Source organism: Achroia grisella, unplaced genomic scaffold, assembly GCF_030625045.1.
Source record: "Achroia grisella isolate CSIRO2021 unplaced genomic scaffold, CSIRO_AGI_Agris_v1 utg204, whole genome shotgun sequence".
Taxonomy (NCBI): Eukaryota; Metazoa; Arthropoda; class Insecta; order Lepidoptera; family Pyralidae; genus Achroia; species Achroia grisella.
The window spans coordinates 2375909-2398780 of NW_026712703.1; the positions used below are offsets into that span (position 1 = coordinate 2375909).

At 32.0% G+C, this 22872-nt stretch overlaps 2 protein-coding genes across 2 annotated transcripts; both read right to left on the bottom strand.

The window, feature by feature from the left end:
* Positions 1 to 749: 749 nt before the first annotated feature.
* On the bottom strand, positions 750 to 21934 carry LOC131842106 (galectin-8-like). The gene is made up of 7 exons (XM_059190613.1): positions 21555 to 21934; positions 13090 to 13199; positions 3854 to 4000; positions 3381 to 3600; positions 2793 to 2914; positions 2306 to 2510; positions 750 to 1868 (listed from the first exon to the last, which is right to left on the bottom strand). The coding sequence occupies exons 1-7, from the start codon at positions 21657 to 21659 to the stop codon at positions 1665 to 1667; spliced, it is 1113 nt and encodes a 370-aa protein (XP_059046596.1). The 5' UTR covers positions 21660 to 21934; the 3' UTR covers positions 750 to 1664.
* Positions 9814 to 10898, bottom strand: LOC131842103 (uncharacterized). Its single transcript, XM_059190611.1, has one exon. The coding sequence runs from the start codon at positions 10896 to 10898 to the stop codon at positions 10146 to 10148; it is 753 nt and encodes a 250-aa protein (XP_059046594.1). The 3' UTR covers positions 9814 to 10145.
* Positions 21935 to 22872: the final 938 nt, after the last annotated feature.

The window sequence follows — 22872 nt, forward strand, 5'->3', positions numbered from 1 at the left end:
AAATTGATGATGACAATTGACAATATGTTTTGTCACTGTCATATTGAATGTCAATTTTGACATAGAAAGCTTTTTTTTATTATTAATAATGTTTGTACGGCTCTGGATGACAAAAAAAGCAAATAAACCATATAGCTTTAAGCTATTGAGTTTATTGTTACCCGATTAAGGCGGACGAAGCAAAAAGGTAGATAATATTAAAAAAAACTATGATTTTATTTTATATCTACTATTTATTAGGATTTGTGCAAACTACACGCTCAGCATCATCCTATTCTAGAGAATTTATTATCTACCTACATTTTACATACAATGCAGCTTCATTTTAAACAAAATATTTATGTATGACTTATGTAATATTCTTTTTCTGCACGTCTTATTTGGAGGTAATCATTTGTTTTTTCAAGGCCTCAATAAAAACAGAACCATTATTTTAATAGAAACAATACAAGTCTTCCTTGCCTTGTATTATATAAATTCATTATTGGTTGTTGGTTACAAGGGGTCTTTAATAATATATCATTTAACATACATACAACAAAAATACATAATTTCGAGCCATCTCATAAAATCACGTATGGTCACATACAGGCTATTTGCCAATCATAGCACGACAAATCACTTTGATTTTAGCTTGTGCTACAGCTGATAAAGACACGAATATACCTGAAAGCCCTAGACTTTAGGTCAGTTAGATAACTTACATACCTAAAGGTAAAGTAACCCCATAGATTAAAAAAGAATTCAAAGGCTTCAATTGACTTTATTAGATGTATGTATAAAATTAACATTGTAAATTGTAAATAGATTTTTATATTAAACTTAACAATTTAAGATATATAATTATGATCATAACATAACATTTAAGCTTTCAAAAACACTTAATACGGTACAAACTTAAAATTAAAAAAAAACTATTTACCTAATGAAAATAGTCTCAATTACGATAATGAGAGAATACACTTTAGTTTAAATATATAAATTATATCTACAATTACAGATTCAAAATTGTAACGACTTCAAATCAAGTACATACATAAGGTAAATCCGTGAGCGAGAGAGTATGTCACGGAAGATTTTGTATTAGTAATTTAATTTGAGGTGAATATCACAGCAGAAGTAACATTTTCTACACAAATAAATTTATAGATTTTAATTAAATAGCAGTTGAGTAGAAATAAATTATAAAACCAACCCTAGTAAAAAGTTTCGATGTTTCTGAAAAAATGTAGTGTTGCTAATTGTAAATATTTATCTACCTAGTGATGTACCTAGTTTAGTTACATGGAGCTATTGTTATATAGTCATCTTTAAGGTAATATTAAAAATTAAATTGCATATAAAAGGTAACTATTAAATATTCAGTATATAAATATTTCATGTAGGCAAAGTTAAAGCATCGCACCAATATACAAGACGAATTTCATATCGCAATAGTCATTTCAATCAGTACTAGGCGATGAACGATAGAGCAAATATTGCTTCAGTTTGCGTTTAAAGCATTGCTTGATTATAGTTTCTACATATAATGAAATAACAACAATCTTATACAATATTATTTGTCATACAGATTTGAGCCGCAGTGTAATTAAGGCCCTGAGAAGGTACATTATATTATTTCTATAATGCAGTAGTTAATTAACAACTAACATCTGTAAGTGAACTCAATTTGCCATTCGTGGACGGATATCATCTCCAATAGGCGAACTCGTAGAAGGGCACATATATATTTGTTGAGGATATAAGTCGCCACGCAGTCTCACAGCTTTGGCACCGGCAGGAGAGGCCCGATATTCTAACTCGCCTATTAGAATATCGTCGGCATATATGGACCATTCGTTTGGACCACGTACAATGCGGAATGTAGTCTGAAAAATGTATAAGAAATCAATTTTGAGTTTACAGAATACATTATCAACTTCAAGATATATTAAGATGGTGAAAATTCTCAGGGTAATTTTATTATTATAGTATCCATGAATGATTCGATGAATGAACAATCCGGCCGATTATTAAATATAATCGGCCTTGGTGGTCTAGCGGTTTCGTTTTAGCATACCGCCCTACTTTCGATGGTGGCACAAACATTTGTATTCATGAGTATAATTGTTTGTATCAATTTGGGTGTTTTCTATATACAGAAAACACCAAAAATATATTATATTATGTATGTATTACAAAAAAAAAATGTATATCAGATGTCTAGTACCTATTACACAAGCTCCGCTTATTTTGGGACTAGATTGCGCTGAGTGAATTATCCTGACATATTATTATTATGATCAAGTGACACGGTAAGGCTCACAGTTTTTGCGGGCACGAGTCGCGCAGTCCGTTGGCGCCGCTCAGGCCCCCAGGAGCCAAGCCAAGCGTTGAGTACGACGAGCTGCCGGTCCCGCTGTGCCTGATCGTATGCGCGAAGGTTAACGTGTAGCAGCACGTTTGGGCGTGGCCACTCGCGGGCTGCATCAATCAGATCTATCGCGAACGAGTGCAGCAATGGACGCAATCTGTGACAATATTAGTCTATTTTTTCATAAATGTATGTACAGGCAAGCACTTAAGAATTTTTAGGGTTTTCCCGGTCAATTTATACATGACATAAAGTTTCATGATCTATGAAATATATTAGTAAAAGAGGAAGTGCGCTTATTATTATAATGTACTTGTTCTATGTACAATGATATAAGACTGAACCCAATAATGTGTAAGCGCATTAAGTAGTCAATAAATCTGATTCTACATCTAAAGAGTGATAATTAAATACTAATATCCATGATTTAAAAACTCACTTTCCCCGAATAACAATTTGATGACCCTCGGGCAATCCTTTTGTTATGGCAGCAATTACATTCGGCCGCCAGTTCGGCTCGATGCCCTCTATAGAAGCATCTACAGCTGCTCTAACAGGCACCTAAAACATAATTAGATTTAATAGTATAGGCAAAGCAGTCAGTTGACATTACATCTGAATATCCCATGTGGTGTAAACAGTCCTTTAGGTATATTATATTATTATAATTGTCGACAATTGGACATATGTAGTTGAAATTTACATCTAACAAACAATATTGAAGAACAATTTTGAATAACGACAAGAATAAAACAAACTGTTCTATTGTACTAGTTTGTGACATCAAGACCAAAGTTTTTACTGAAACTAGTCTCAAGATTTCCCTTTCTATACTCTGCCAAAGATCCAAGAGGAATGATTTCGCAGTATCATAACGTATGTTGAAAAGAGCATCAGCCAAGTTTTTATCCGTTATCCTTGGCTAAAAATATTATTTAAAAGTGGTTAGAATAATGATTATTTTAATAAAGAACATTTTCATTTTATAACTACAACTGATACAGATAAATGGGTTAGCTCAACATACCTCTATAATAGGTGGTGACAATGTTGGGTATATTTCAGTCTTATGGACGTTTAAAGTAGCATCTCGGATACCCGTTACTTGAACCCAGGCGGCTGTTAATACACTAGGGTTCCTGTGTGCAAAATTGCAATAATGCTCTCCGTCTACTGCCCAAAAAGTTTCTTTCTCATCAACTAGTACTTCTATTGAAAATGGACGATCCAGTTTGAACGGAAATATTCTGAAATCAATATTGGTGTATTTTATAAGTGAATAAGTTACCGAGATAGATTTTTTTGATACACAGTTATCTATTTAACGTACTCACTCTGATGGAGCCTACTGGATTATCGAAACAATTATCATAAAAGATTAAAACGTTTTAAGTTCATTAAATTCGCGTACATAGTTATAAAATATTATACTGTGACAAATGCTGACAAAAAAATAGTGACTAAATTAATATACAAGCGAAAATTTAATTTATCACATACTTAAACGCTGTTGTCTCCTCCGGTCCCCATTTATTCCGGTAACGAGTATTCCTGACAACATAGCATTGTGGGAGACGAACGTTAAAATGAACCGCAATGTCGCTCTGGCCAGAGTCGATGTCTCCACAACCAATATTCACAGCAAACCTGTCAGTCGATATTATATAAATAAAATAGTACAAATGCTACCTAATACAAATCTGAATGTTGTATGTAGATCTACAATAAAGCTGCTCCTAGTTGCAAAAGCTGTTTATGAAGCCGCTTTATTTCCAAAGAGAAAAATATGAGATAATTACGGTATCAATGATTTTGTGATGATGATGATTTTGTCACATAAAAATAAAATTGCTCTATTTTTTTTATACAAACTACTTTTCTTTTATATAGAAATATAAACAGCCATTTGCTATGCAAACAAGACATAGACCACAGACAAGTAATGTCTGCGTAATGCAATTCTTCTTTGATATTTAAACAGATAACGCGATAATGAATCATCATTATGATGTAATTGATACTTTATTGTGTCTCTTTACTGATACTTTATTGTGTGGATTACTTACAAATGATTAGGGCATATTAAAGTGGTAAATTACAAATAAAATACAATAGACAAACGTGTATATTGAAGCTGTTTATCTACCTACTTTACATGTATAATACAATCCTTACTCTTTACTAATATTACCTATAAATGCGAAAGTAACTCTGTCTGTATGTCTCGCTTTCAAGCCCAAACTACTGAACCTATCTAAGTGAAATTTGGTAAACAGATAGTCAAGACCCTGAGCACAGATAACATAATATTACATACAGATACCCCATCCCATACAAGAAAATGGTTCCTTCCTAACTCGGGCTATTCTTCGGGCTATTTTATTTCGCCACCGTAGCCGCTAGATGTCGCTAGATCTGAAGCAGTTCGGATTACTAGTGGGTGCTTAGTAACAAAGCATGAAAATAGATGGCAGTGAATTCAGTCTACATGACATCTGTTTTGGAAAGATATGTATATAATAGATATGTAGGTAACTGTATCGTGTACCTCATTAGGGACGATTCAAGATTCAATGTAAATGTGTAGGTATAATATCGTTAGCCGACACTCTGCAGATATGGCTTATGTGCCAATGTATATACCTATTGTGTTATGGTTTATTTTACATTCCATGCCTATTTTTTTTGATATGTTGTAACGCGTCTGCGCTATACGTATAGCCTGATTTTGATACGTTTATACTCGTACGTATCAAAATCGGGCTATACGATTTTTTATTTCAATCGTTATATGTATGAGACTGATTTTAGCTACAATTAATTTACTGGTATATACCTCATGTATTCTACGATGTACCCCTCTTTTACCTAATGAGAATTCCGCTATATCTTATATATAAATTTTGTATCACAGTGTTAGTTGCCATATTTCTCCCACATTTTGATGAAATTTGATATGTATACTTCCCAGGTCTGAGGTAGGGTTGTTATCTATTTTTTATACCCCTAACTCATAGGGGTGGCCTACCCCGAAAAAATATTTTTTTGTATTATGGACAATTTTTTATTTATTTATAATGTTACATTGAAAATACATACACGCCTAAATTTTCACCCGTCTTTCACCAACCCCTATTTTTAATAGCGATATTCTTACAAATATTATAAATGCTAAAGTAACTCAGTCTGTCTGTTTGTCTCGCTTTCACGCCAAAACTACTGAACTGATTTAATTGAAATTTGGTAGACAGATAATGTAGACCCTGAGAAAGGCTACTTTTTAATGCGAAAAAGTATTGAAAGGGGAAATGAAAGGCTATATGAGGATATCGTAATTTTTAAAGTCAGATCTTGTAAGATTAAGTGAACAGGGTCGGTCTAGGTTTTTCATTATTAGAAATGTGTAACGGGGTAACACGTTATTTAGTGCGAAATTGTGTATATTACAATAAAATTTAACGAGAAAATATTATAATGATATCACTGGGACACTCATTGCCTTACTACTATATCGTCCGTTAGTCGCGAACTTTCTGGAAACACGAGAGGCGCTATCCTATTGGTCGGTCGGCGCGGTTACCGCGCGTAGATGAGTAGATGAAGTACTTAGACGAGTCTCACGGCGCCGCAGCGTAAGTACTTACTATACATACGTAGTATACATATGGGTATTACAAATGTTTTTATTACTAGTAATATTACTCTGTTATCTAAGCAAGTAATGTGTGCTTATTTTGAACTTGATAACATTCTGAATTACTCGTATATCTTTCAATATCTTTAGCGGTATAAACCAGGTTATGTACTACTACTAGTATTGTTAGTGAGGGATAAAGTTGATGAACAAAAATAAAACAATATTCGTATTAAAAATATATTCATCTAATATTTTTGGCATTATTTTTAAGTTTCTTCCAAATATAAGGGGTCTGACATGGGGTGTTATGTACCTACATTAAAAAATACTTTTTGAAATGTATGAAAGAAACGTATTGTATGAAATTTTTGAAATGTGTGAAATGTATGCACCTACATTAAAAGATAATTTTTGAAATGTATGAAAGAAATGTATTGTATGAAATTTTTGAAATGTATGAAATGTAAGGACCTACATTAAAAGATAATTTTTGACATGTATGAAATGTATGAAAGAAATGTATGTACCTACATAAAAAGTTCATTTTTGAAATGTATGAAATGTATGAAAGAAATGTATGTACCTACATTAAAATATAATTTTTGAAATGTATGAGATGTATGAAAACAATGTATGTACCTACATAAAAAGTTCATTTTTGAAATGTATGAAATGTATGAAAGAAATGTATGTACCTACATTAAAAGATAATTTTTGACATGTATGAAATGTATGAAAGAAATGTATGTACCTACATTAAAAGATAATTTTTGACATGTATGAAATGTATGAAAGAAATGTATGTACCTACATTAAAATATAATTTTTGAAATGTATGAAAGTAATGTATGTACCTACATTAAAATATAATTTTTGAAATGTATGAGATGTATGAAAGAAATGTATGTACCTACATAAAAAGTTCATTTTTGAAATGTATGAAATGTATGAAAGAAATGTATGTACATTAAAATATAATTTTTGAAATGTATGAGATGTATGAAAACAATGTATGTACCTACATAAAAAGTTCATTTTTGAAATGTATGAAATGTATGAAATGTATGAAAGAAATGTATGTACCTACATTAAAAGATAATTTTTGACATGTATGAAATGTATGTGTTGTGATGGGGTTCTTTTTTGTTGAGATGGTGAGTTTACTAATAAATAATATATATTTATTTATTTATTTATTTATTTATTTAAGATAAGGTACTCACCACACTTACAGATATACCAAAGCGTGTAGTGAGCCAATAATATAACATAATATAATAATGTAATTACCTAAAAAACAACAAACAACACTCAATAAACTTATTAATATTGTCGTGAAAAATATCGACCTCTGGCTGCTCCGAAACCAAGCTATTGAGCAGCGAGATAGCTTGATAAGTAGGAGCAAACTGGGCAGTGCATGTGCGAACATGTGGTGCCGATAGTAATCGACACGTGCGTAGTCGCAGGTACCGCTCTGGGGCATATAAAGAACAACGACTTAGGGTTGTCGGATTATCTATTCTCCCATTCAGCAGCATATAATAGTGCACCATCAGATTACACTTTCGCCTTACCTCTAACGTATTCATACCTACCATACCGCACACAAATAGTGACGGGTATAAAAAGGGATAATAGCCATACAGATTATTGTATAAATATCGAGCAAATTTTCTCTGAACTCGTTCTAACATTACGCTATACTTTGTTTCGTGTGGGTCCCAAATAATTGAATTGAATTCTAGAATGCTACGTACAAATGAATAATACAAAACAATAATTGCACCTCTGTCTCTGAGTTGGCTCGACTGTCTCATTACGAATCCTAAAGACTTATATGCACGATTGCAGATGGCAATTATATGAGTATTGAACGATAAAGTTGTATCAAGCGTCAATCCTAAGTCACGTATTTCTGACACACGTTCAAGCGGCGTCCCTGATATATTATAAGAATATACATAAGGAGTACGACACCGTGTGAATGTCATTGTTTTGCACTTAGAAACGTTGAATTCCAAATGATTACAGTTAGCCCAAGCTACTACCTTGTCAATATCATTTTGGAGGGTTACACAATCCTCCTTACTTCCTATAGACAGAAATAACTTCAGATCATCCGCAAACATTAGACATTCAGCGCTACTGACAACATCTGGCAAGTCATTGATCATGATTAGAAATTGCAGCGGACCCAAATTACTGCCTTGGCTTACCCCAGAACTGATTTCATAGGAGACGGATTTACATCCTTTTAGTTGTACATACTGTGAACGACCAGTGAAATAGCTAACGAATAATTTTAGAAGATCAGGTGTAAATCCTACATCAGAAAACTTTTTTAATAATACGTCATTATGGACGCGATCAAATGCTTTTTTAAAATCAAAGTATGCCGCATCCACTTGACCACTATAATCCATGCCTGTCACCGTATAATCTACAAAATTTATAAGATTGGTAGTTGTCGACCTTCCAGTCCTAAATCCATGTTGACAATTTGTAAATTGAGACTGGATTTGTGCGGATATGAGGAGATTCAATATGGACTCGAATAATTTTGCTAAAGCACAAAGTATAGCGACAGGCCTATGGTTATCAATTTGAGATTTACACCCACTTTTAGGTATTGGTGTAACCCTAGATGTTTTCCATAACTCTGGAAAGGTACCTGTACGGACAGCTAAGTTTATTATGTGTAGAATAGATTCCTCCAATACTCCTATGCAGTCTCTAAGTATAAAAGGTGGGATGCCATCAGGTCCAGCAGAAGTTTCCTTTAATCGTTTTATCGCGCGCCGTAGGTCAACTAAAGTAATATTGTCAATAGCAATTCGAGCCGAGTTTTGAGAATCTGGTTTGCCTTCAGTTACTTTGGAAGATAAAACTGGCTGATTGTTTAAAAAACTAGATTTAAAATAATTTGCAAATGCATTTACAGCGTCTGTTCCGGATACCAATTGCCCCTCATATTCATATTGGTCCTCGCACCGCCTATTAGTTCGTTGAGACCTTACGAAGTTCCAAAAACTTTTTGGATCCTTCTTTATATTTAGCTCAGTTTGCGTTATATAATTATTGTAAGCTATATCTATTAATTGTTTCGTACGTTGCCTATAAAATTTAAACATTTCTCTATTATATTGTTTATTATATTTTTTATATTGTTTTAAATTATAATACTTTTTTTTTATATTTTCTATAATTTCTTTTGTATACCAATCCGGATAATGATATTTAGAATTGTAATAAAATTTTTTAATAGGTACATTCGCTTCTAAACAACAAGTATAAAATTTGTAATAAAAACAGCGTAATGCTTCATTAACATCGCTACAAATACGTATCTCATTCCAATATGTCGAAGCTATCGATTCATATAGTGAATTTAAGTCCGCTTTTCGAAAGTTCCATTCTGTCACTGAATACTGTGACAACGGAGGTGCGGTAACTGATGAATAAGAAACGTACGCAGCCCTCGGATGTGAGATAGTAATGTGAACACCGAGTGGTGGATGGTGCGCGTCAGCCGGCACCAAAGGTCTTACATCTTCACACATTAATACACTGTCACTGCCCAGATTGCTCAATACCAAATCTAGCGTGTTACCATATTTATTTTTAATCACATTGTATTGATTTAATTTACAAAAAGCAACTAAGTAACCATACTGCAAAATAACATTTTGGCTACATGAATTTAAATTGAAATCTCCAAGTATTACTACATTTGATTTTGAATATTTTATCATCATATTCTCTATAACTAAAAATGTATTAAAATATTTCTCATCATTTGAATTAGGTGGTATATAGACAACACAAAAAACAATTGATTTTGATTTAAATTTCACTAATGCTATTACTACTTCAATATCCTCTGTGTACCCACCAATATTGGTTATTTGTTCAACTTTGTATTGCGAACGTACTGCTAATAAAACTCCTCCCCAGCCAGCATCATTTATGCGATCACGGCGTATAACGATGTACCCATTCGGGAACAACTCGGCGTCATAAATACTACTATTTAAAAATGTTTCCGTTAGTGCATATATATCAGCTGATTCACTGAGAATTGATAGCTTACAAATATTTAATTTTGAACGAAGTCCTCTAACATTTTGATAAAATATTGAGATATATTTATGCTTAAACTGTTTGTTCTCTTTTCTGACGAAATCCATTGCGCCAAGGTTTTATGTAGACATCTTCCACCCAGTTCTCAGGTGCTAAATACTGGTCTAGATGTTTTGTAGGCACAGATAACTTAAATGAAGCATAATCACCTCTCGAATTTAATGCCTCTGCGAAACAATTATCTCCCGGACAAATTGTTCTGAGGTACTCAATAACTTGTTCTGCTGTAGTACCGATCTTCACATAATATAAATGTAAATATGATTTTCGCTCTGCAGCGGATAGCGTAGTATCAGTCAGATTGCCTGTACCACGAGTTACATTTACAAGCGACCGTCGAGTACGCGGTCGCTTTACCTCGATCCATTCTCCCGTATTACCGCCGGTTGCTTCAATGTTTTCCGTCTGTGTAATAACAGCTTCACGATTACGGTCCGGACCCGACGACGGACACGGAGTAGGGGGCACGCCCGATGACGTCGTTGTTGCGTTGCTTCTAGCTGTCACCTTTTTAGTTGCAGTGGCGATCGCCGATGACGCACGTATACGAGCTTCACGGATTGGCCGCAGATACACTTGCGATGTAGGATTACCCTCACTATCATTTACACTGGTTTTAGATGTAATTTTTCGATCACTGATTAAATTTTTAATTAAGTTATTTTGTTCTGTAATCACATTTTCCAATGAAGATACTTTATTTTCCAGTGAAAGCACAGTCTTAGTTAGCTCACGAATAACTACTTCAATACTTTTTGTGGACATATCTATTTATTTTTAACATAAATATATGGAGCAACACTTACTTGTACGAATGGTATAGTATGAAAAAAAAAAAAAAAAAAAAAAAAAAAAAAAAAAAAAAAAAAAAAAAAAAAAAAAAAAAAAATATGTTTACAGCAATAAAAAACAATTATTCTGCTGTAAATATGTTTACAGCAGAATAATTGTATTGTCTCTTTTTATAATTTTCTTTTTACAACAATGTCAATCTATATTTGACAACTAAACTATTACTCGTAATATATTAAATCACAAATTAATAAGTAGGTCATATATACTCGTAACATCCTCCCACAGACATGAAGTGCTCTTCAGGTAGCCTACTGTAAATGAGCTTTGAATACATTAGGGTTTATCTTAATTTTGCCTACTCTCTCTATCCCGTCCCACCAAGCGTACCAACTTTCCACCCAACCTCCCCGATGTTGTGGTGGGGTTCCTTTTTGTTGAGATGGTGAGTTTACTAATAAATAATATATACGTTTACAGCAGAATATGTATTGTCTCTTTTTATAATTTTCTTTTTACAACAATGTCAATCTATATTTGACAACTAAACTATTACTCGTAATATATTAAATCACAAATTAATAAGTAGGTCATATATACTCGTAACAGTATGAAAGAAATGTTTGTACCTACATTAAAAGATAATTTTTGACATGTATGAAATGTATGAAAGAAATGTTTGTACCTACATTAAAATATAATTTTTGAAATGTATGCACCGTACAATAACAATACACGTTAAAAATCATACCACAGAGTCATACGCAAGTTAAAAACAAACTGCTATGATATTAATGAGAAAGGAAAATAAACTTTATGGTATTCGAGTTAGGGTCGATTTCTCTCTTTTTTTTAAAACTATTTTAATCTTACCAGTTGCCAGTATTCGAAGACAGCTACGATTCGTACTCGATATTTTAAATTATTATGTAATCGATTTTTCAGTACAAATGTAAATAACCAACGACACTAATAATGTACTACTATATTCCGTTCTTTGAAACGGAATACTGCTATACTTAATACAAAATAATGAAAATTTACTGTTCACAACGACTCATTAAAAGCATCATCGAATAATGCGCTGTAATAAAATCCTGTTATCAATTATTAAAAAAAATCGATAATACATGTATTTATTTTTAATATGACAACACTTCATACATAAGTATTATTGGAAATAGTATTATTTGCTTGTTCGGCTATTTTTAATTTACTTAAACTTTTTTTATATGTTTAATTTACAATAATAATATATTAAGTGCTTATTATTGGAAAATATAAAAAAGACATTTAATTAGGCCGATACAAATGACAACAATGCCATCTATGAAAGCATTTTGAAAACATTGAGCCCCGTATTAGCACTGATTAAAGTGTAATTAAGTACTGGAAAATAACAAAATGAGTAAATATATGAAAATTACTTTTCTAAACGCATTATTTCATTTTAACATGTATATATATTTTTTTAAAAATGGATTAAACTATTTTGAAAACACAGTTTTGTTTTTTAAAACGTTTGCAAAACTATGAAGAATTCCATCGATACCAATCACGCCATCTATATGCAACTTTTAGCAATAATAATGGCTATTTCCTCATTGAGTGCCACTGCCCTGAGTCAAGACGCTATTTAATGCAAAAAAAGGATTGTAAGGGGGTTGCAAGTTTGTATAGAAGTATCATCATTCTTAACGCTAGAAGTGTGAAATTTAGACTATTGGTTGAATATAAATAAGGAACTAGAGCTAGAACGACAAAACCTTTATGTGTCAGATTATTGAATATTTTTTCTGTATTTGGTCAAGATTACTAAATATTATAGAGACATTAGAACATGGATCACGACGTGCTAGACAATATGTAGTTATTGTAAACTTATTGTTTAAAAAATAAATGACTAAACTTTTGTGGAATATGGCATTTATTTTTATTACCTACACTGTAACTTTCTGTACACTATGTAAAATATGTAATACATCATTAGGTAAGTACATGCTCCAAATCCATTGCTTTCTGTACATTCATTAACTCAATTCACTTATACCTAGTAACTTTTTTTATTTGACCCTTTTGCTATACTGGTATTAGTATATATTATATGTCTTTCTTTCTTCTCCTTCATAGAAATTCAAATTAAATAGTATAGTTATTAATTTACCATGGTAGGTCTTCAGTCGGTGTTCCGGTACAAACAATGTGTGATCCTATGGACAAAGGTTCAGTTAACGACTGAGTAAACTTCACATCACGAGCTTCTGCCAACTGCGTCTGAAACATGAGAACGCAAAATGAATATTGAACAATATGTCATTTATTTTTGTTTGGTCTTTTCTTATAATATAATATATATTCTTGGTAAATATAATTAAAATCTGTTCAGCCGTTTATTCGTGAAACCTATTTATATTAGTAAGGACTTTTGTACTAGTATCATCAAAGTAGACTGAATGGATTTTCTTTCAGTTTTTGGTTGGGAGATTTTTACCTATGTGTTTGGTGGATACATACTGTTTATAGAATAGAAAATAATTTATTCCAATAAACTTAAGTAATTTAAGCACTTTTGAATAGTCACAATATTTTTATCTACCGCTCATTCGAAAGCTGTCTCAGCACAAGAAGAAAGAGCAAGAATCTTGTTTGTGTTGCTGTTTTAAATAGTCATTGTAAGTTTAACAACATGTGTGTATATTAATACAAACTATCAACTAGCACTATTTTATAATAATATATACTCATATTAAACTAAGTTAAATAATTATACATAGATCAGAACTGTTTGTGAATGATCATTAGTTCTGTAAAAAGAGATGATTAGAAAATACATTTACAACTGAATTGTTACAAAAAAAAAACAAATTTGTTATCTACTAAAATCAAGCCGTGAAAGTACAAACAGCAGCTTTTAACACTCAGCGTGACAACAATCTGCAGATTTTGCCAATCTGAAGAGAAAACGCCACTAGACATTATATGTGGTTTAGCCATATTGGTGTAGCCCAGTTATGCATAAACTAAATATCTCCTTTGTAAAGTATACACTCTATGCTGAGGAGATTTTTATTTCCATTGTTCCTAAGAATATCCTTCAATACTTGTTCCTAACGGGTCTAGGTCAACGTAAGTACGTACGTAAGGTAAAAATATAAGTGAACTTTGAAAAAGGGCGAGCAAAATAGATTCATGCAGGTCCTGCGATACTACAGAGCACTTGATCTATTGTGATGTTCATGATACATATAAGAACTATGTCTTAGCACCTGCCAATAGCCCAAAACTCTCAATAAAAAAAACACTCAGCGAAGTCTTGTTAGCATATCATAGACACTCATCATAATTTCATTGCACGAATTCCTTTGACCATTTTAATATATGAAATCATCATACAGGATACCCTTCATAGACGTAACGGAATAGCACTCGTCTCGCGTGTAGAATATAAAAGAATTAGATGCCAAACAAAGAGTCACTGTAAGATTGCGTTTAGCATGAATATTTTATTAAATGTTCACTTGGATGTAACATGCCAAAAATGGTATAAGAGCATATTAGAAATCTGTTTTCAGCATAGAGCAAGTCAGATTTGGTTCTGGCACAGGGAGGCCCGAAGAGTTCCGTAGGTCTCTGTTCCGTTGGTTCAAGTGGGGGAGAAGGCAATTTTTAAAAAGTTTCAATACACCATATCCTTAGAAGAGTCATCCATTCCCAGAAGTGAATTATCGTGATGTTAACCAATACAATAAAACTGGCCAATCCCTGCCTTCCCCTCTTAGGGTGTTTTAGATTCTCCCCTATTTGACATTACCTTCGTAAAGGTCGCGTGTTCAAAACAATCAACAGTTCACAACCGACAACGCCTATTCTTGAGTAATTTCATGTTAAATCAATACCATGTAGGTACCAACATAACAATTCAGGTACACGGGTACATTGCTATGCACCCGTGTATTACTCAATGTCCATATAGTAATTAGACGTACAATCAAACTTTGTATAGTGCTAATATTTTACCTAGCGCACGTATATAGACAAGGCCTTGTAGTTAGTTGAGTAGATTCTGTATATATAACTTTGGACCTAATCATTATTTTGATTTAGACAATAACACGAACACGCTGAAATTGTTGATTTGACCGCATTTTCCAGCTCGGTAATAACTATTCGAAGTCGTAATGACATCAGACGACATTGAATTTCTACAATCTGAAAATAAATTACGCCTGTAATCTATATTGCTATAGATGACATCATAATCAAACGGATCACATAAGTTTTTATTTAATATAAATGAAGTTTCAGACAGAAGTGACCACTATGGCCCTGTGGTTTTATATAAGTCCAATTTAATAGTAATACCTGAAGCAAAGCATTAAAACATTGTCCGCCTGCGGTATGTCTACAAATAATATAACAGCATATACGAATACAGACACGAAACGCAAAAAGTTGATGATTAAGGAGAAGACGTAACTAACTTATCAACTAACTGTACGTCATTCATAGGATGCATAAAATAAAACTATCGACAGTTTTATTTTATGCATCCTATCCTAATAGATAGAGCGCACACGTAACACCATAATAAAAATTAACTAAATCTCTCTCGTTACCTGTGCATTGAGATGATAGTGGACTGTGTCACTGACACAGTCCACTATCATCCCAATTTTGATAATATTAAAAATTTAAACCCCTTTAAAGTTACACAAGCATCGACTGTACTTATAAAAGCACATGTATGTGCTATTATCATTTAGCAGTTTTCATTAAGAATTTACAGAAATATATATAAAAGAGCACATAAATAGGTAACTACTAACAAAAATTTCACACGATCGAGGTTACAGGTCACACCTATTAATTTGAAGAATCTTTATAGGTCAATATAATTAAGTGGTTAGATACCTATTACAAGATACGGCTGCTACAATTTGATGATTTAAGATTGCCCCACTTGTTGATTCATGACTTAATACATTTATAAGACAAAAAATAATGGAAACTATTACCACAGATAATATAATTTGCTACTACAATTACTTAATTAAACAGATTATTTGCACCTAAATATTAGTATTTTTGGGTCTATGAAAAAGGAAACTCGAAATTAAAAAGAAGAAATATAAAAACACATTTAAGAAATTTGTTATTAACAAAATGAAATAAATATTATTATTATTAGGTGTTTTGTTGAGTGCGCTTCTTACTAGCATAAATCGTGGTTCCAAAACAAAAAATATTTTTTGTTAGGCAGGTAGGCAAGCCGATTGAGTCCGTCTTTGTGTTTTTATTTTAATTTTACAACCCTTACCCTTCACTTACTACGTTCAGGTAAGTTAGTTTATATAAAGGGATGTAAAAATAAGAATGCTCAAATTTATTAGCAGTATTTGTTATTATAGAATAGACGTAGTACTTACTATGCTGTATGATAGACTGACACTGCTTATTAGCATGAGAAACATACACAATTCTCGTTTATATTTTGCGATAAAGGAAATTGTAAAGATATTTAAGATTTTTTCTCCGAAGATAAGAATTGTAAATCGATAACACGGTAATATTTACTCGTAGTAATATCTATAACTTACGTAAGCTAGCTAGATAGCTAGCTACCTCAATATACAGTCAGTTTGTGTATTTGCTAAATATTAATTAGTACTTACTATAGTTATTAATTTTTACATTTATTACACTTTCCTAACCTACCTATTAAGTTATATATTAAAATCTATTATAGAAATTATTACCTATTTGGTTATACACTGGTATTAAGAGGCCTTTCACATTTTTTGGCCTAAAAGCAGTGTCTTTGGGGTTCTGGTTCTAAGAAATTAAGAGACGGATATACATTTTGATTCCTGAATTATATAGATAGATATCTAATCTTAAAAACAACATCTTTGAAATGTTAATTTTCTCTTTGTTAGTCTTCCTAAATTCTAAAATAGTTTATTCAAAAACGCTAAATGACAGAAGTTTGGGGTCGTCGTTCATTAATAAACAAACATAAATTGATATGATATCTTTACTAAAACTTGATAATTACTTTATAAATTGAGACAGCATCGTCCTTTTTTTCATTTTCAACTTAAATATCTAAAAAATTGATCATAATTAAACCCGAAATTTCAACAAAACTTTGCCATAATCATTTCTAATTTTCTCATAAATACAACGAAATTTTTGCATAAAAAAAACATAATAATAAAGTTAATATACTTATAAATTAGAAATATGAAAAAAAAATATAAGTTTCTAAGAAAAAATAAACAATAATAATAATTTAAAGTTGTATAAATTCCGTTGCGCCAAAAGTAAATTCTCAGTGCTGCGCTAGCGCTCGTCGAGGTAGGACCTATGCCATTTTTTACAACACCGCTAAGATAAGACATTCGTCAGTGAACATTAGTATAGAGCGACTAAACAATTTTGATAATTTAAGTAATATTTAATTAATTTTGCTAATATATACTTATTTCTACGAATATTAATTTAAAGTTGTTGTTAAATATATATATATATATAATATTTATTTTAGCATGCCAAGACAAAAGTACAGTTATGCCACAAATAAAACCTACCTACCCTGCTGGACTATGAAAAGCACAAGAGCATGGTATTTCGTCACACTAATGGCAATTAATTGTTAAAATTAAAAAAGAGAACATTTTAGTATTTTTAAAAATAACGCTTATCTGAGAGAAAAATGTAAGAAAATGTAAACCAATTTTACTCTATGTTTATTTTGTAGTTTTTTTCTAAATTAAAATAGGGTTATTGTTTATAAAAATACATTATTATTTTTACGTACATTTGTCTTGTGTTATATAGTGTATATCATCTAGTATGCAATGTGGATTGTAAATAAATTACCAAATTATATATAAATTATATTCCTTAATGTTTAGAGATATTTTATCCAATTTTATTTTATTTTACACAATACAGATATTTCTAAATTGCAGCTATTCTGTTATTATACTCGTTGGACTTTCATTACTGTACAGTTATGTCAAATAATTATGCGTGTTTGGGTGAAAAGTCAACAACATTATAAATGTTTTTATTTAGAGACTAGCTTTTAGCTCGCGGCTTCGCCCGCGTGAATATGGGATATATAGGTTATCGCGCGTTTAAAGATCCGTGTACAGTATTGGGACGTTATATATAAACCTTCCTCTTGAGTCTATCTATTCTGTCTATTAAATAACAACGAATCAAAATCTGCGTAGTTTTTTAAGATCAAAACATACATAGATCTATTACATGTGTAGATGATATTTTAACCGGAAATTGAAGCCGTTAAAATGGTATTGGCAGATCAGTTGGAATCATCGGTATTCTTGGTATATAAGCTGGTTACCCAGCTAACGTACCGGTTATAATGGTCTACAATTAAATTGTCTTTCAATTCTTTAGTAAGCAATATATCCAATAGGACGCCATTGCACATGTTCGGCGGGCTTAAATTTCATGACTGGATCATGCTTTTGAGAAATTCCTTCCTCAAGTTTGAGCATTTAGTGTGGGAAATCACTATCTGTGCTTCCATAAAAATGAGCTCTCAAATTTGTCAGTGGTTTTAAACTTTCAATTAAAGTCCATAAGGGAGACGATGTTAATAACACAGAGAGTCTTTCAGAAATCTCCAGCAAAAGTATAAAAGTAATCCCGCCAATGAGAGCAGAGGTGTTTCTAAGGTCTTTTAAGGTTCTGTCCAAAATCTCTATAGCTCATGGTGATTTCATTACATATAATCAATGAGGCGTCTTATAATAATTTATAAAAAGGTTTGACATTAACAATTAATTATTTATCAAGAATCAAGAATCGACCAACCAAGAACGAGAAGCTGCAATATCAGCCAATATCATGCGGCGACGTCAATGATGCAGGAACAGCAATGATAGCAGTTGAAGGTTTTTTTACAACTTAGAATGGCAAACAAGCTGACGGCTCTCCAGATGGAAAGGGGTAACCGTCGCCTATATACATGAGCAGTACCTGACATGTTCATATCAGCACATTGTTTCCCTCATGCGTTGCCATTCCTGAAAACTCGGGTGTTATTCCCCTGTACCTTGTAAATTCACTACCATATATATACACAGGTAGTCTATATAGATAGATATACATATACACAGATAGTATACCCTGAGAAAGGTCATAGACTACTTTATAGTGCGAAAAAAGTATTGTAAGGGATTAAAAGCGGAGATGAAAGGTTGCATAAAAGTATCGTCATTGTTTAAGTGAAACAAAGAAACTTTTTTAGGTTATAATCTAAATATATTTCCTTTATTTGGTCAATTTCATTATACCACGCTGACGAAGTCGCGGACACACCTAATATATACATAAGGATGGGACCTTTAAATCAAAACAAAGCCTTGAAAACACAACTATTATACATAAATAAAATAATTATTTGCTAAGTATAATATTTAGAACAAGTGAATATGGCAATAATGTATCCGACTCTTATAATAAATTATTATATCTATTAATAAATAAACTGAATTAATACGTAAGAAGAATTAATTAGTAAATTTATGTTATAGTAATTTCATCTTCCTGTCCCAATTATTTGTTACTCATATTACTTAAGGTTTTGGCTTTTAGTTGTACAATCGGCCAGCATCCTGACATCAACCCTCTAGGAATAATATAATAAAAAAAATATGGTCATTATTAGCACTTTGATAATTAAGATAAATCACGTTATTTAAAAAAATCCAATAAGTAGTTTATGTTACTCAGTTAAGTAGAAACATATCACATTATTAATTAAAATATTACAAGGATCAAAATGGTTCATACTAAATCCACACCGATTGAGCTACACGGTTATTTGCGTCTGTGTGCGTGTATTACTGTATGTGTGCGTAAATCCATGCGATTAAACCTAAAGTTGAGCGGCATCATTTTGTAATAGGCCTCTTAAGAATAAATACAGTATCCTTAGAATACCTATATTACATTATAGGTAATCATGATATTGCTATTATGTCTGTCCGGTTGTTTACATTTTAGATGGCATATAGAATTGGCAGCAGGGACTCTCTTCAATTCCCTAGATAGGTGCCTACCTATCTATTGAGTAGCAGAGAATTAATGTTCGCGCTAGTGTCTTAAATCTATATAAATCACATGAAGAGGCCTGAACACCTTTCAGCATAAGGTGTATGCCGTAAAAATAAAAATATGGCGTACAGACACGGGTTTTAGTGTAATTTAAAACATATAGTTATATGAATTCATATATCTAAGTAATTACTTGCGAGTTATTTGTACATTATATTTATTAACTTCTGCTAATCCAACTGAATGACATTATTTATAATTGCCTACAGGAAAAGCAACAATGAATAATAAATACCTACCTACCTAATTATTAGTAGCATAGAGATATTAATTCAAATAGAAAGTAGTAGTTCTATGTCCTATTTCTGCTAAAATAAATTTTATTAGGTAAGTTGTATTAGGTCATTTAGAATTACCAAGGTGACGGGTGCTGTTTCTTCTTCATTAACACTAGACGCTGGGGTGCGAGTGCGGCAAAATAAACGGCGACAAAACGCACCGCAACTGCAAGAGCTATCATCACAAACCATATTCAAAACTATTCACTAAACTCGCTAATAATATCAGTAGTCGATATAGCTACTCAATTCAGCGACACGAACGCGAGGGCATTCTCACAAAAATATCCGCAGGCGCCCAAACGCCTACACTAGGATTTCAACACTAGTTCTCTGACTTTCCGTAGGTTAATAGCTACCTACGTCCGAAACGGTTCGTTCATTTACACTGACTGCTATAATGTTGTACAACTGTATACTGTGTTTGTTTACTTTGTGTGGCGGGAAATGGTGAACTCAATCGCCTTGTCTTGTTTGTCCAACAACGCGGAATATCAACATAGGTGCGAATGGTCCGAGTCATATGGGTACAATCATTTTATTCTTTGATACTATAAAATTCATCAATCTCAGATAAATATAGTCGTAAAGTTGTATACTTCATACTCACTATTTACCCATACCTCTATTCTATTTATGTGGTTTCGTTATATCATTTAAGCATAGTGGGATAGCGCCATCTATCATGACATACTAGTACCACAAACCAAAAGTTTATCTACTTTTAATTTATGCTCACGACTAGTATTCGTTGACTCCATAGTCGTCGTAGACAAATAGGTGCCTAATTAAAATATTTCAATATGAAATAACTAATATAAAATCTATTAAGTATTGCCTACAACATAATATAGTAACAAATCCATAATATAAGACAATTTACCTAATAACCTAAAGCTAATTTAGTAATTAGTACAATAATAATTTTATATAAGTGTTATTCTAGTTGCTAAAATTCTAAAGATTATCTCTAGAATACCTTCCAGTCAACCCAAAATGTAGTGGCATGGGTTATAAAGGGCGATCTGAGGTATTTATCTAATTACTAAATTATAACTACAATAAACTGTCAATATAAAAGAATTGATTCTTATAAGAAGTTAATACCTTAGTATACTTACATCTACTACATTTTTTAATTCTAAAATCAATAATTTTGGCGTGTTGATTAATTTAATGGCATAAAAAAACATATAACCTCAAAGTCTAAAGCATCTTCGGCAAAATCAAAATCTATAAACTCCCTTGGTATTTGACCATCTTCGACTCCATAATCCATTTTTAAACAATTCACACATGTCATCACTAAAAAAATCGTACGTATGTTAACCACATATACACTAGAATCTTGTCTCTTATTAATGACTGTTTAGTGAGATTACATTAATACACAATTCGAAATATTACTACCTACGTCTCAAATATTTTTTAATACATATTATTTTAGTATAATTCTTATTCACAGGTGAACACTCTATAAAACAAATGAATAGGTATTAAATTATTTAAACGTGGATTAGATATAAAATAGATTTATTTTTGTGTCGCATAGTGTCAGACACAAAGGCTGTTGTCTTATTTGACAATGGCCCACTGGTATCTGGTTGAAATGACATAACTATGTACGCGTTTTTCTTTATACTCTCCGATCCGATACGATCGTACGTGATCGTTTGATGTAGCAACCGATTAATATAGGTAGATATATGTACGAAGGAATAGTTATTGTAATTTGTAACTTATTTTACACAAATGAAAATAGGTAGGTACACAGATGTGGATAATGGCACGGTATACATGATTTGTCCATCCCATGTGTTTTTATCGCAAAGTGTAGGTCAGCAGATAATCTATTTATGTATACTAATAAAAAAAATCATTAGATAGAAAGTAGGAAAAATATTTTATTGTTTAAAAAAGACTTCAGTTTGAATTTTGATCTAAAACTGAAATTATATGTTCTAAAATAAACATTTAGAACTAGATATTATAAAGTGTATGTGGATAAGAAGTGAAACCGGAAATGAAGGGAGCGTGCTTGATCAACGTGCGGACGTGCACACGATGCGGCACATCTGACTATATCCGTCTATAATTATATTATATACTAGCTGTTCCCGCGACTTCGTCCGTGTTGAATTTAACTTTATTTTTCTAAAATAAAAATAGCCTAAGTTACTCCTTATTACATCAGCTACATGTCAAAAAAAGTACCGTCAAAATCGATCCAGCTATTTCAGAAATTAGCCGGAACAAACAGACACACTAATTTTATTAATATATATATATATATATATGTATTTTCCTTCCGACTAGAAATTAGATCAATAGTAATACCTACTCATTTCAGAAATTCATCAAATAGCATCACAAAGCTTGCTCATACCCAGAAGGCCATAACCTTCGCAAACTAACGTGAAGCATGGAATATGTTTATTTATAACAAGACGTACATTGACATCTTTTCTCCCTGTGACGCCGTTTAATTTATTGTGATATCAATGTGTAGGCCAGGG